General features: G+C 68.8%; 2 protein-coding genes across 2 annotated transcripts; one reads left to right on the top strand and one right to left on the bottom strand.

The window, feature by feature from the left end:
• Window positions 1-1,006: 1,006 nt before the first annotated feature.
• Window positions 1,007-4,742, top strand: FSCN2 (fascin actin-bundling protein 2, retinal). Its single transcript, XM_065035081.1, has 5 exons — window positions 1,007-2,831; window positions 3,702-3,858; window positions 3,945-4,066; window positions 4,144-4,311; window positions 4,397-4,742. Exons 1-5 carry the CDS (start codon window positions 2,009-2,011, stop codon window positions 4,600-4,602), a joined length of 1,476 nt encoding a protein of 491 aa, XP_064891153.1. The 5' UTR covers window positions 1,007-2,008; the 3' UTR covers window positions 4,603-4,742.
• Window positions 4,743-5,031: 289 nt separating this feature from the next.
• FAAP100 (FA core complex associated protein 100) lies at window positions 5,032-13,255 on the bottom strand. The gene is made up of 10 exons (XM_065035073.1): window positions 13,121-13,255; window positions 12,530-12,718; window positions 11,663-11,781; window positions 10,494-11,458; window positions 9,327-9,477; window positions 7,765-8,555; window positions 7,265-7,401; window positions 6,323-6,439; window positions 5,770-5,856; window positions 5,032-5,685 (listed from the first exon to the last, which is right to left on the bottom strand). The coding sequence occupies exons 2-10, from the start codon at window positions 12,692-12,694 to the stop codon at window positions 5,560-5,562; spliced, it is 2,658 nt and encodes an 885-aa protein (XP_064891145.1). The 5' UTR covers window positions 12,695-12,718; window positions 13,121-13,255; the 3' UTR covers window positions 5,032-5,559.
• Between the last annotated feature and the right edge of the window lie 552 nt (window positions 13,256-13,807).

The raw sequence follows: 13,807 nt of genomic DNA, 5'->3' as shown, positions 1-13,807 counted from the left end.
GAGCAGCAGGAGGAGGAGGAGGAGGAGGAAGGCGCCGCGCCCGGCCCGCCCCGCCGTGATGCGGGGTGTCCGTCCCCCCGCCCGCCTGTGCGCAGCCTCCGTCGCCGTGGTGACACAGTCACCGTCCCCTCCCGTCGCCGTGGTGACGGGCGGATGGGGTGATGGGGTGGGGTCCCCAAGGATCCAGCCGGACACCCCCCGCCACGACACCCCTCCCGACCCCGGCACCCCCCGTTCCCCACCTCAGCCCCACCCCGAACCCCAACCCCAAATCGCTGCCCTGACCCCCCTGGGCTGCTGGGGTTCGGCTGAGCCCCCCCATACACCAGCCCCCCACCACGGCTGGGACCGCGGGCGGGGGGGTCCAGTCAGCCCAGGACCCCCCAGCCCTCCCGGGAAGGGTGTTGGATGGAAACCGGGGTGGGGCCACCCAGCCCCCTGCGATGCCCGGGCAGGGGGTGTCACAAGCCGTCAGGGCTCAGAAGCCGCCCCCCCGGGGAGATGGGCTGGGGGTGGCACGGGGAGGGGTCTGGCTGTCCCCAGGCCCGGGGATGTAAGGACGGGCTGCGGCTGTGGGGCAGGGCCCGGCAGGGACCCGCCATGGGAACCTGACCCCCCGGGGGGGCCGGCACCTATAAATGCAGCTCCCGGCTGCTCTGCCGGGCAGGTGCTGGTGAGCGCGCACCGGGAGCCGGCACTGCCGCCCTGCCAGAGCCTGGGACCCCCGCCCCTGCGGGACCCTGACCCACTTATCCCCCCCAGCCCGAAAGCCGACCCGTATCCGTTTCGACAGGGGTCAGTTACACTGCGCTGGGCAGCGCAGCTGCGGCTCGAATAACGCAGCGGCTGGGGGCCCGTGGCACCCCCGGTGCGGTAAGAGAGAGCCTGGCCATGAAAAAGTCATGAGGCAAACAATCCCCGGGACCTATTTTCGGGAACAATAACTGGGTGCCGCGCTGACACCGGAGCCGCCGCGCTGGGGGAAGGAGGCAGCGGGAGCCATGGTGGCCGGGCCTCGCCACGGCTCCGCCGCGCCGGCCGTGCACGGCCAGCGCAGGGGCTGGGACGGGGTGTCCGACGGCTTTGGGGTGCAGGCGGTGGTGCAGCGCGGTGTTAGAGCGGGCAGAGCCCGTCCCACCCGTCCCCAGGTCCCTAAGGTGAACATGGGGGCGTCCCAGCTGGGCTGGGGGAAGGTGCCTGCAGGGCAGGAGTGGGGACTGTCCCCTGCCGCCCTGTCCCCTCCTGTCCCCTCCCAAGGCAGCACATCCACACCATGCCATGAGCGTCAGGCGGTCTCAGCCCTGTGGCGATGGGGGGTCCCGGCCATTTCCCCGGTGTGCTGGGATGGGGGGGCGGCCGTGACCCCGATCCACAGCTGCAGGAGGGATTTGGGCCCACAGGACAGATGGAGGCCAAGGGCCCCAAAGCAGGATAAAAGGTTTAAACTAATCGAAATGCCTGCCTAATTGGTAAGGCGCTTAGGGGCTGGCCGGGAGGCGGCGCGGCTGGAGGTGACCCGCTGCTGAATCAGAGGGGCCGGTAACCTTAGCCCGCCGGGAACGGATACGCCGCCCGTGCCTGGATCGGGTTCCCACCCAAGTTTTCCACCTGCAGCCCTGTGGAGCGCCGGGGCCGCGGTGCCCGAGGGTGCTGGTGCGGCCGCGCAGCCCGAGGAGCCGGCGCGGGGCTGCCGCGGTGCCCCCTCACCCGGCATCTCGGTGAAAGCCCCGCTGGAGGTAACAGCCGCCCCGGTACCCGCTGCAATCTGGCCGGACTCTGTAATCCTACCTGCGGCTAATTAAACAGGCCGTGGCCCCCGGTGCCCCCCCGCCGCGCGGTGCCGTGCCGAGCCGTGCCGAGCTGCCCCGCGGTGCCAGTGCGGCAGCGGCGCCGGGGCAGGACAGACGTCCCCGTGGGCGCACCAGGCCGCCCCCGCCGCGACGCCCGGGCTCGGCAGGGCCGGGGAGCCCCCGCCAGCCCCCCGGGGGCCACCCCGCGCCAGTGGAAGATGCCAACGAATGGGATCCACCAGGTCCTGAAGATCCAGTTTGGGCTGATCAACTGCGAGAGCCGGTACCTGACGGCGGAGAGCTTTGGCTACAAGGTGAACGCCTCGGCGCCCAGCCTGAAGCGCAAGCAGATCTGGACGCTGGAGCAGGATGAAGCCGACAGCTCCGTTGTCTTCCTCAAGAGCCACCTGGGCCGGTACCTGGGCGCCGACAAGGACGGGAAGGTGCGGTGCGAGGCCGAGCAGCCGGGCCGGGACGAGCGCTTCAGCATCATCACGCAGTCGGACGGGCGCTGGGCGCTGCAGTCGGCCCCGCACCGGCGCTTCTTCGGGGGCCGGGAGGATCGTCTGTCCTGCTTCGCCCCCAGCGTGACGGAGGGCGAGCTCTGGACCGTGCACTTGGCCATGCACCCCCAGGCCAACCTGCTGAGCGTCAGCCGCCGCCGCTACGCCCACCTCAGCGCCCACGAGGACGAGATCGCCACCGACAGCAACCTGCCCTGGGGGGTGGACGCCCTCATCACCCTCTGCTTCCAGGACAAGAAGTACAGCCTGCGCACGGCCGACGAGCGCTACCTGCGCTGCGACGGCACGCTGGTGCCCGAGCCCGGCGCCCGCACCGGCTACACCCTCGAGTTCAAGGCCGGCAAGTTGGCTTTCAAGGACTGCGACGGCAAATACCTGGCGCCCACGGGACCCACCGGCACCCTCAAGTCCGGCCGCAGCTCCAAGCCGGGCAAAGATGAACTCTTCGACCTGGAGGAGAGTCACCCCCAGGTGGTCTTCACGGCGGCCAACGGCAGATACGTCTCCATCCGGCAGGGTAAGGGCTGCCTGTTCCTGCTGTCTGTCCCTGCCTGCACCCTCTTTCCTGCCTGCATCCCGCTGCCTGCTCCTCACCCACATCAAGAGCCCCCGTTGCTCCCCAGGGATCCCTGGGCATTGGCTCAGCCACAAGGGCCCTGTGAGACCCCCCAGGACCCCTCCACAGGAGGAGACCCTACAGTAACAACCAGTGGGAGGCTACAGCCAGCAGGGCCGGGGTGGGGGCAGCAGTGGGGCTCCGGGATGTGTTTGGGGGGTGTGTGCAGGGCTCTGTGCAGCGCCCCAGGGTCTGTGCATTTGTGTGCAGGTTTGTGCATGGACGACGCTGTGTGCACATGCGTGTGCACGGCTCCGTGCAGCCCCAGCGTGTGTGCAGGTAGTGTTGGTGCGTGTGGCTCCCCAGGGCTCAGCGAAGGGCTCGCTGTGGTGCCGTGTGTGCCGAGCTCTGTGCAGGCTGGGGGGGTACACGTGTGTGTTTGCACACGCAGCTCTGCCCGTGCCCCCAGCCCAGGGCAGGCAGGCGGGCCCGGCAGACAGCACCGCGGCCTCCAGCGCCGGGGGGAGCCCCTGTGGCCGGGGCACGGTGGCTGTGCCATGCCCCCGGCTGCCCTGCCATCCCCGCGGGCACCAGGAGCGCGCCTGCCCCTGTGCCAAGCGGCTTAGGGCCGGGTGACGGTGGTGGGCAGGCTATAAATAGGGGTTTGTGTGCCGCAGCGCTAACCAGATGGACGAGGCAGCAATCAGATTAATCAACCCAATTAGCACGATTGTTCACAGAAGGATTTGCCGCTGGCGGGGAGGGGCCGGGCGGGCGTAGCCGCGGCTCGTGGGCGCACGTGGCGGTGCCAACGGCCGCTCCCTTCTACAGGCGTCAACGTCTCGGCGAACCAGGACGAGGAGCTGAACCACGAGACCTTCCAGCTCCAGATCGACCGCGACACCAACAAGTGCAGCCTCCACACCAACACTGGCAGCTTTTGGACCCTTGTGGCCCACGGGGGCATCCAGGCTGTTGCCACCGAAGCGTGAGTGTGGCTGTGCCGTGGCAGGGGCTCTGGGGGGTATGTGGGGGGACAGGTCACCCCATCTGATGCTCTCCCTCTGCCAGCAGCGCCGCCAACACCATGTTCGACATCGAGTGGCGCGGGCGGCGGGTGGCCCTGCGCGCCAGCAACGGCCGCTATGTCTGCACCAAGAGGAATGGGCAGCTGGCGGCCGTCAGCGACACCGTGGGTAAGTGCTGTGCTGGGTGGGGGGTCACAGCATTGGTGCCCCCACCCCAGGGTGCTCAGGGCCGGGCTCCCACGCAGGAGAGGACGAGGAGTTCACTCTGAAGCTGATCAACCGCCCCATGCTGGTGCTGCGCGGCGAGCACGGCTTCGTCTGCTACCACCGCGGCTCCAACCTGCTCGACTCCAACCGCTCCGTCTACGACGTCTTTCACATCAGCTTCAGCGACGGCGCCTACCAGATCCGAGGTGGGTGATGGGGTGGGGGCTACCGGGATGGGGGGCACTGGGGATCCGGCTGGACCCCACTAATGGCCCCGGGGACTCTCCGCAGGCCAGGGGGGCAAGTTCTGGTACGTGGCGAGCAGCGGGTCGGTGTGCAGCGACGGGGAGCTCTCTGAGGATTTCTTCTTCGAGTTCCGGGAGCGGGGACGCGTCGCCATCAAAGCGAAGAACGGCCGGTACCTGCGCGGGGACCCGGCCGGCACCCTGCGCGCCGACAGCGAGTCGGTGCTGCGCGCCACGCTCTGGGAATACTGACCCCCCGCACCGGCCCCACGCCTGCGCTGGCACCAGCTCGTCCCCGCAGGGGCTGGCGGTGGGGCCGGCGGTGGCACCATCCACGGCAGCTGTGTCCCCGACCCCCCCGACTCACGGCATTAAAGTCACTCTGGATCACAGCGGAGCAGCGCCGTGTTCTCTGTCCCCTCCCCGTGAAGCCCCAGGGTCACCCCCCGGCCCCCTCCCTGTAACCCGGACAGCAGGTGCTGCCCCGCAGGAGCACCCACACCTGGCAAAGGGCTGGTCCTGCCCAGCCGCCCTGGCGCTGCCACCACACTGGGACAGCGACCCCTCGGTGCTGCAGGCAGAGCTGCCGGGCTGGGGCTGCCCACCCAGGGCCCCTCTGCCAGCCCGGGGGGCAGGACGGGGTGCAGCCCCCAGGAGATGGAAAGGAGACGAGACAGGGACTGGCTGAACATGATTGTTTTCATGGCAGACAACAGATTTACAGACACTGGAGCGGTGCAGGGCCAAACCACACTGCACCGCCACGGAAATACGAGATCAGTTATAGAAACGACGGGGGAGCGGAAACCCCCTCCCCTGCCCAGCAGAAAACGGGGCTCCCCCGGGCACAGCACCCTGTTTGTCCTGATCCTGAGCGGCGGCACGGGGGGGCACAGCCCGCCGCCGGGAGAGCACTAAACTACCACGGCAAGAACAATCCACAAGACAGCGCGGGCGCGGGGGCTGCCCGCCGGGCCGGGGGCCGCAGAGCCGGGCCGGGCCAGCCCAGGGGTCCCCGCTCTGCCGCCGCAGCCCTGCGACCCTCTGCTGCTGCCGACAACACGACCACGAAACACGCACACACCCCCCACCCGCAGCACCGCCACGGCCGCCCCGCTGCTCCTCCAGCCGGGGGGCTCTCCCGGTGCTGGCCACAGGCACCCACCCCGGCCGGCGGGGCTGGGACCCCCGGGACGCGCTGCCCCCCCCTCAGAGCAGAACCAGGCTGGGGTTGCGCAGCTGCTGGTAGATGTGCAGCAGCTTCTCCGCCGTGGCGGTCCCGTCCTCGCCGAGGGACGGCTGATCCCGCAGGGTCTGCGCCTCCTTCAGCAGCATCTGTGGGGGCACACGGGGGTGAGGGGCACACGTTGGGTCCTGACGGCGTGTACCCCAGAGAGAGGGCCCTGCTGCTCGGCTCACCTCGTGGTTGGCCTGGATCTGGCGCAGGTACTGCATGCGGAGGTCAGGGGGCCCCGAGCCCTGTGCCGCCTGCTCCAGCACCAGCGCCTGTGGGGAGCAGAGGGTTCTGCTGGGGGGGCAGCGGCAGCGCCAGCCCCGGGGAGCCGCAGCCCCGCTCCCATGGGAGGCAGGGCTCACCTGGCACCGCGCTGCCTGGCTCGCCACAGGCCTGGCACCGCGCTCGCTGGTGCCGAATCATCTCCGGGAAGGCTGCCAGCCCCCACGTGCCACAGGGGCCCCGCTCCCTTCAGCTGCCAAACTAACCGGGGCCTGTTCCCAGCGCAGGCGGCTGGCCCAAACACCAGGAGCCAAGGCCGGGCACCGGGAAGGGAGCAGGGTCCATGATGATCCCCCTCCCCAGCCCCGCCAGAGGCCAGGCCATGCTGGGCTGACCTGCCACATGGCAGCGCCGCACAAACCCTCCTGGGGTGCCTGGCTGTGTCCCCAGGCCTTGGCTCGCCCAGTGTCCCCCGTCCCCAGGGCCGGCGGCACAGCCCCGCGGCACCGCGCGCACCTGGATGCGGCGGATGACAGCGTGGTGCATCCTGCACATGTCGGCCAGGGACGGGCTCTCCATCAGGATCTCCACGGCCTGGATGGGACCCGCTGGGCTCAGGTCGTTCATGGCCACCTGGGACAGGGAACACAATGTCACCACAACCACCATGGGCAGGGGAGGGGGCGCAGGCAGCCCCAGGACCCCTCCCCATGGGCACAGGGCTCCTCAAGAGCTCCTGTTCCTACTCCCTGCACCCCCAACCCCTTCCCTGTCCAGCCCGGTACCGGCAAACGCAGCGGAGCCACTGCCAGCCCGGTGGGCACATCAGAGCCCCTGCCCGGCCCGGCCGGGGTCATTTGCGCCCAGCCTGGCCCTGGTGGCCTTTGGGCTGTGGTGAGTCCCTGCCCGCTCCTGGCGGTACGAGGAGAGCAGCTGCGGTGTCACCGGGGCTGTTGGGGGACAGCAGTGGCTGTTCCCGGTGCCACCCCGGAGGATTTAACCCGGCAGGCTGTGCCCAAGGACAACTGTCACTGCCACTAATCACACTGGTGACATTAGTGCTCTAGAGCCTGAACCAGCCCCAGCGCGGTCCCCGCTCACAGGCAGCCAGGCCCCGCGGCGCAGCAGCAGAGCTGGGCAGCAAGTCGGTGTCTTCCCTTTGCGCTTAGAGGGGGATTTTTGAGTTAATGTGGGACAAGCTGCAGCAGATCAGATTTAGACCCCAATCCAGCCACGTCCTCCCCTCGCCTGGCAGAGCCAAATGCAGCCAGCCAAACCAGCAGGGAAAAACCCATTTCTTGGTGAGCCCAACACCAGGTCAGGGCACAGCGAGTACCCGAGGTTATCGGATCCCAGTAGGCACCCAGCGCCCAGGCATGAGCGAGGGGCCGTGGGAGGGGGCCGGCCCCATGGGATAGGGTGTGGGGAGTTTCTCCGCAGGGTGAACCCCCTCCTTGCCTCTCGGACGAGCAGCTGCACCTCCGCTCCGTCCGGCGCCGCACCGCGCACCGACGCCACCTCCCCGCTGCTCAGCGCCTCGGCCCCGGCGTTCTCGGCCAGCAGCCAGCGCAGCGTGGCACAGCTCAGCGGGACATCTGGGGACAAAAGGAGAGAAACCGGAGCTGGTTATGCCAACAAACGCCATCCCCGCGCAAGGCAGAGTGATGCAGATGGAGGGGTGTAGGGCTGGTGCAGCCCCACGAGCCCAGGCGTGACGCTGGGGACGTTCCCCTCCCTGCTGAGACACGTTGAGTTCTGTCACGCAACCACTGCCACATCCACGTGCCGGTCCACGAGCAGACACGGGCGTGGGGTCACGCAGCCCTCCTCACCCAAGGCAGGGGCTGCACATGCGGGCTGTGACAGCGCCATCCTGGCCCCTCCCAGGACGGCCACAAGCTGGGACATGTGCATATCCCCAAGCAGGTGCCCTGGGATGCTCCTCCCCAGGGACTCACCTGAGCTGGAGGTTTTCAGGGCGTTTTTCAGCAGCTCCGAGGACACCCTGATGGACGCTGCCGAGGGGGGCAGCTTTCCCTCTCCCGGGGTGGGGGGCAGCTCCACGGTTTTCACCCCCTCGGGCTCAGTCTGTTCCCGGGACACCTCCAGGAAGGTCTCCACAGGGTCTGGGGGAGCAGGAGAAGCAGCGGCTGGTGGGGACGCATCCAGCCCAGGGGGACTGCTCTCGAAACGGAGGCACTGGAGCATGTCAATGGTGCATTCGCTGAGCGGGAGGCAGATCCCCTCTCTGTCCGGGGAGAGGATGGGCGAATCGTCCGGCAGGAGATCGTCCAGCGCCTCGGGGGAGTCGGAGCCACTGCCCAAAATATCCCGCAAACTATAGTAGAGGGCACAGGAGATGGTCAGGGGCAGGTCCAGCTTGGTGGCAGCAGCGGAGCCGAGGGGCAGCGTCAGCTCCCGCTTGTTCCCGGGGAGGAGCTGGTCGATGGGGAAGGTGAAGGTGGTGGCCGAATCCACAGAGTCCTCCTCTAAGGCACAGGGGCTGGCCAGGAGCTGCACGCAGAGGGTCCAGCCCTGCTCCAGGCTGTACTCGCTGCAGTTCTCCAGCAGGCAGGAGATGGTGACGCTGTCGCGGAGCAGAAGGCAGCTCCAGTTGGCGGTGACGGTGCAGGCGATGGGCTTCTGCCCTTCCTGGCTGGAGAGCAGAGCCGCGCTCACATTCATCACCTGGTTCAGGCTGGCCAGCGCCCGGTTCTTCTGGTCCACCGCCTTCTTCAGGAAGGAAACTCTGCAAGGACAAAGTGTTGGTGCTGAAACCACGGGAGTGACGGTGACCGAGATGACGGGTCAGCGGCGGGAGCTGTGCTGCTGCGGCAGCCGAGCCGAGTGGCACCTGGCAAGAGCTCGAACCACCCCGGGAACGCGCAGCTCTGCCTCTGGGCAGGCAGCACCCGCGCTGCCCACGAACCCCACGGGCTGAGCTGACCCCGAGGAGCAGCTCCAGCCCGCCAGACCCTGGGAATGCCCCCGAAAGGGACAGGGGGCTCGTCTGTGTCCCCTCCCCGCACACAGATGGCCGCATGTGCCTGCCCTGCCCCTGCTCACTGACTTGGCAAGTGTGGCAGCGCCTGGCACCCACCTCCCCAGCCCGGGCTGCCAGCACCAGCCCACCCGCGGCCAGCGGGGCTGCCCTGGAACACCACAGGGTGTTTCAAAAAGATGGACCCAATTTGAAATCACTTGTATCTCTGCAACCATGAACCGCCCACGAATGAAGCTCATGCAATCCGTATGGCAGGTGGAGGGAACTTATAAGGTTACTAAAACCTGATAACTCATTAAACCATTTGTAAGTTTTTAGGTAACATGTTGGGTCCATCTTTTTGAAACACCCTGTAATTTTACCCTGGTGAGGTCAGGGGGTCCCAGCCAGGCCCCTGCACTCCATGAGGAGCCGTCACTACCGGAGCCCCCTGGCCGATGCACCAGCACCCAGCGTGGTTCAGCAGAGCCCGCAGCGCGCAGGGGGAGAGGAGGAGCGCGTGGCGCCGGGCTTTACCTCTCGGAGGTGTTGCCGATGCCGGAGAGCAGCTGCTTAATCCTGCGACCGACCTCGGCAGGGGTCAGCCCCGCGTCGGGGTCCTCGGGGCTGCACAAGCCGCAGCTCATGAGCCGGCCCTTGGCCGACAGGGCCAGCAGCTCCGATTCACCTGCAGGCAGAGACGCGGCAGGTCAGGCAGGGACGGGCAGCGCGGGGGGGCTGGAAAGGCAGCCGGGGCCTCCCCGATGGCTGGGGAGTGGATGCAGGGGGACAGGGGGCACAAGGTGGCACTGCCTGCCCCAGGACATCGGTATCACCTCAGTCTGTGGGGGTGAATGATGGAGACAGGACAGGGACACGACAGGACGCCCACCTCACACACAGCTCCCCGGGCAGGTAAATGTCCCCCCGACATGTTCTGCCCCATGGCTCCTGCCGGCCCCCCATCCCGGCCATGCTCCCTGGGCTGCCGTCCCCAAGCCAAGGCCACCAGCAGCTGGGGGAGGCTCGGGGGAGCTGCGGCGCCCCGGGAGCCAGCGCTGCCATGCAGGGTCCCGCAGCGGGACACATGCAGCTCCGCGGGCAGGGCTGCCTGCTGTTCCCTCGCTGGGTGCCCTGGGCCCTCCCCTCGCTCCCCTGCCTGCGCTGCCCCCTCTGCTCCACGCCAGGGGCTCAGGGATGCGATATCTCCCCCATCCAGGCCGTGTGCTCGCTCCACTCCCGAGGGTCCTGCGCCTCGCAGGCTGCCCTGGCTGATGCGGAGAGGTGGCACCCGAGCGCAGGGCGCGCAGGCTCGAGCGGGAGCCCCCGGACCAGGCAGCGACACGGTTGAACCCCCTTTCTGGAGGGAGCCTCATCCCAGCTCGCTTGGGGCTCCCTGCGAACTGCCCCCCCAGGCAGGGCTGGCACGAGTGTCCCCCGAGCCTGTGCGGAGCGGCCGGTGACGCCGAGCAGGGGAACGGTGAGCGGGAGGGCAGAGCCGGAGCTGCGAGCGCGCCTGCGGTCAGCCCGAGTCGGCATGCGGGACAGAAACGACTTACAAAACCGAGGGGAGCCAACAAGAAGGGACGAGGACGGAGCCCAGTCTGGACCGTACGGAGGGGTGGAGACGGAGGGGCCAGAACGCGCAGCCGTCCTGCCCCGCTCCACCCCACGGCCCCGCGCACACCCCGCTGCCGGCAGTACCTTCTGACGCCCGAGACGACAAGGAAAGAGCCACAACGCTACAGATACTTAAACTGGCCGGAGACAGGACGGGGGGCAGGACGCCGGTGCAGCTCTCCGCGTCCTCGGGGTCGGAGGAATCGCCGCCCCGGTCCAGGTCGACGGCGGAGATGTCCGAGTGCGTGCTGTAGTACATGCGGCTGCCGCTGCCGCAGGCGGCGCAGAGAACGGGCCCGCGCAGGTAGTACTCCCTGAGCTCCGGCACCGTCGCCTCGTCCCGCTGATCCGCCTTGACAGCCACCATCTTCCCATAGTGGCCCACGGCCACCACGCAGTCACAGCCAGCCTCTCCAAAGAGCTGCTCGTCCTCGGCGTCCTCCACCGCCCTCTGCTCCGTCCTCAAGGCACCAATGAAGACGATGGGCTCTTCCAAATGGTGGAGGATCTTCACGGGGGAGTCTTGGTTCGAAATATCATGGCAGCCGTCAACAGCCGGGGAAGAGCTGAGTGCCTTGAGCGGCACGGAGCAGAGCTGTCCGTCCGGGAAGCCGCAGAGGATCATCGGGGACTCCAGCATGGCCGCGTCGATTCCGAAGAGCAGGCTGAAGAGGGGCTCCTCCAGCACGAAGCCCCCCGAGCACCACGGCCCCTCCCCAGAGCCCGCGGTGCCCGGGGAGGACGCGCAGCACAGGACGGGCAGGAAGCTGGAGGGGGGGGCGTCCCCCTGGTCCCCGGGCATGGGGCCGGGGCAGAAACCGACCTCGCTGACCTGCCGGTACGGGGAACCCTCCTGCTCGGGGCGCGGGAGCTCGTGCAGCTTCATCCACCACTTGCCGTCAGCCTGGGACAGGGTGATGACGAAGCTGTTGAGGAGCGTGAACATGCAGAGGCTGGAGTCGGGGAAGACGCAGGCGTCTGCCTCCACGGGCAAGACGCCGGACGGGCAGTTGGTTTCTTGGCCGTCGCCATCTGTCTGCTCCGTTAACCTGCAAGCGAACAGGGACGAGCGCTCAGCCAAGTCGTGGGGTGAAGCCAGCGTGGCCCTTGGCCGCCCTCGGAAACGAGCTCCCCACAGCATCTGCTGCAAGAGCAGCGACCGGAGAGAGCCAGAGCTTCAAACCGCATCCCCGGGACTGCGGGGCTAACGGCGCGGGGCTGGCTCATGTCCCTAGGGGTGACAGCCACCTCACCTGCTCTGCTGCTCCAGAGAGACGCAGTAAATGCCGCTGTGGGCGCAGAGGATGTAAAGCTGCCGGGGCTGGGGCAGCAGCTCCACGTGCCACACCTGCTCAGGGCACTGGTACACGGCCTGGGGGGAAAGCAGAAAGAAACGTCACCTTCCGATGGCACTGGGGGTAGGGACAGGGCTGCTGAGCCCCACGCCAGGTAAAGGAAGAACCCGGCCGCTGGGCAACGCTCCCTCTCGGGCAACTCCAGCGCAGCTGCAAAGTAAACCAGTTATTTTCCTGTAAACACGGATTACAAGCAATTTCCATCAATACACCCGTCCCCGGGCTGGCGGACCCGGCTGGGCTGTCCCGCGCGGGGGTCGGAGCGGCGCTGGGGGGGGACGCGGCTCCGGCTCCCGGGGGGAGGCAAACAGCCAGCAGAGCCGCTGCGTGATCCACTTTCCCGAGGAGAACAGTGTAGGAGGCAAATGCTGATGTTACAGTGACGGCTTTCTTAGAAATGATAATAGAGCAAATTAAAAAAAGCAGCTGGGTAGAACTCCACGCGACGGCCGCTGTTAGTCACACGAAGACAACAGCAAAACCCTTTGTCAGTGAGAAATGGAAGAGCCTTTGTGGTTTAATTGAACGTTTGTCTCCCAGGTTTAGGAGAGAGGCCAGACGGCAGCACCTCGGAGGGGCCTCAGGGCTGGGTCGGGGGGTCTGGTGCTGCTCGGGGCGTTCCTTCGGGGACAGGGGACCCCACAAAAGACTCTGGCCCCAGACCGGGCGACCAGTGACGCGGTTGCTGTCCCGCCAGCTTCGCCCTGTCCTGGGACACCAGCCCCACGGGACAGCGGCCCCAGAGCCCCCCGGCAGGCCGCTCACCTTCAGCACCTTCCCCTCCTGGTCGTAGACGTAGACGAACTCGCTGCCGTTGGAGAGGTAGATCTGGTTCTCGTGGCACAGCACGCGGGGCTTGCCCGCCACCAGCCCCCCCACCGGGCAGCAGAAGCCGGCCAGGTAATCCACGCGGTGCCCCACCTGCGCCATGGTGCCGGGGGGCCGCGCTGCAGCCTGGGGGCGCGGGGACAGGGTCAGCACGGGGGACGGGGACAGCGTGGGGCGGGACGGGGGGCAGTGCTGGGGGGGCCGCCCATGCTCCTGCAGGCACTGGATAAGAAGGGTCGGGGTCCCCCCGTGAGCACTCGGTACAGGCTGAGCCCAGCGCCCCCAGCGCCCCCAGCAGCCCCGGGGGAGCGGTGACCCTGCCCCGCAGCCCCCGAACCCCGCCCGGGCCCCACAGCCCCCACGGCGCAGGCCCAGCCCCCGCAGCATCATCCCCGGTCCCCCAGCTCCCCACCCCGGGTCCCCCCAGGCCCAGGCCCAGCCCCAGCCCCTCGGCCCCCCCCGCACCCCCCCGAGCCCCCTCCCCATCCCGCCCCCCCTCCCATCGCCCCCCGGTGGGGCCGCCAGTACCGGGCGGGGGGCGCGGGCGGCTCCGCTTTACGGCTGCGCGGCGGCCGCCGCAATGGGCGGAGGAGTTTGCGACAGGCCGTAAAGCCGCGATGGGCGGCCCTGTTACCGGGCAGGGGGCGGTGCCCCCGGGGCCGGTACCGGGGGGGACAGAGAGGAGCGAGGCGACACTGCCAGTAGCGGCTTTATTGCTGGGGAGGGCGGCCGGGTTGGGCCCCCACAGGGAGCAAAGATCCGCCCCACGCGACGGGCCTGCCCCACGGCCGTCCCCCGGTGTCCGGGCTGGGGGCACGGCCGGGACGGACCGAACGGAACGGAGTCGCCCCCCGCCGGGCCGGGCTGTGCGCCCCGGGCCGCTAGAGCGGGCTGCGGGGGGGCGGCGGGGGCAGCCCCCGGCGGCGCGGGGCGGGCCCGGGGCCGCGGGCCCGGCCCAGCTGCTCCACGGAAGCCTCGACCTCGGCGAAGCGGCCGGAGAGGCGGCCCAGCTGCTCCTTGAGCGCGCTGAACTCCCGGTACAGCCCGTCCAGCGCCCCCGACAGCGACCGGATCCTGCGGGGCAGCGGGGTGAGGGGCGGCGCCCCGGGACCCGGGAACCCCGGCGGCCCCGGCCCCGGCCCCCCCACCTGCCGTAGTCGGGCAGCACCGTCTGGGGGTGGAACAGCAGCAGGTTCCGCAGCTGGGACGTGATGG

The sequence above is a fragment of the Columba livia genome, chromosome 18, assembly GCF_036013475.1.
Source record: "Columba livia isolate bColLiv1 breed racing homer chromosome 18, bColLiv1.pat.W.v2, whole genome shotgun sequence".
Taxonomy (NCBI): Eukaryota; Metazoa; Chordata; class Aves; order Columbiformes; family Columbidae; genus Columba; species Columba livia.
Note: the sequence above shows the minus strand (reverse complement) of the source record. Positions and strands in the feature narration are given on the sequence as shown.

Coding starts and splice junctions, on each gene's coding strand:
- FAAP100 (XM_065035073.1), bottom strand. CDS start 12,694: ATGGCGCAGGTGGGGCACCGCGTGGATTACCTGGCCGGCTTCTGCTGC. Junction 7,402..7,764: donor CCTGAAAACCTCCAGCTCAG/GTGAGTCCCTGG, acceptor TTTTGTCCCCAG/ATGTCCCGCTGAGCTGTGCC. Junction 6,440..7,264: donor TGCAGCTGCTCGTCCGAGAG/GCAAGGAGGGGG, acceptor TCCCTGTCCCAG/GTGGCCATGAACGACCTGAG.
- FSCN2 (XM_065035081.1), top strand. CDS start 2,009: ATGCCAACGAATGGGATCCACCAGGTCCTGAAGATCCAGTTTGGGCTG. Junction 2,832..3,701: donor ATACGTCTCCATCCGGCAGG/GTAAGGGCTGCC, acceptor TCCCTTCTACAG/GCGTCAACGTCTCGGCGAAC. Junction 3,859..3,944: donor CAGGCTGTTGCCACCGAAGC/GTGAGTGTGGCT, acceptor CTCTGCCAGCAG/CGCCGCCAACACCATGTTCG.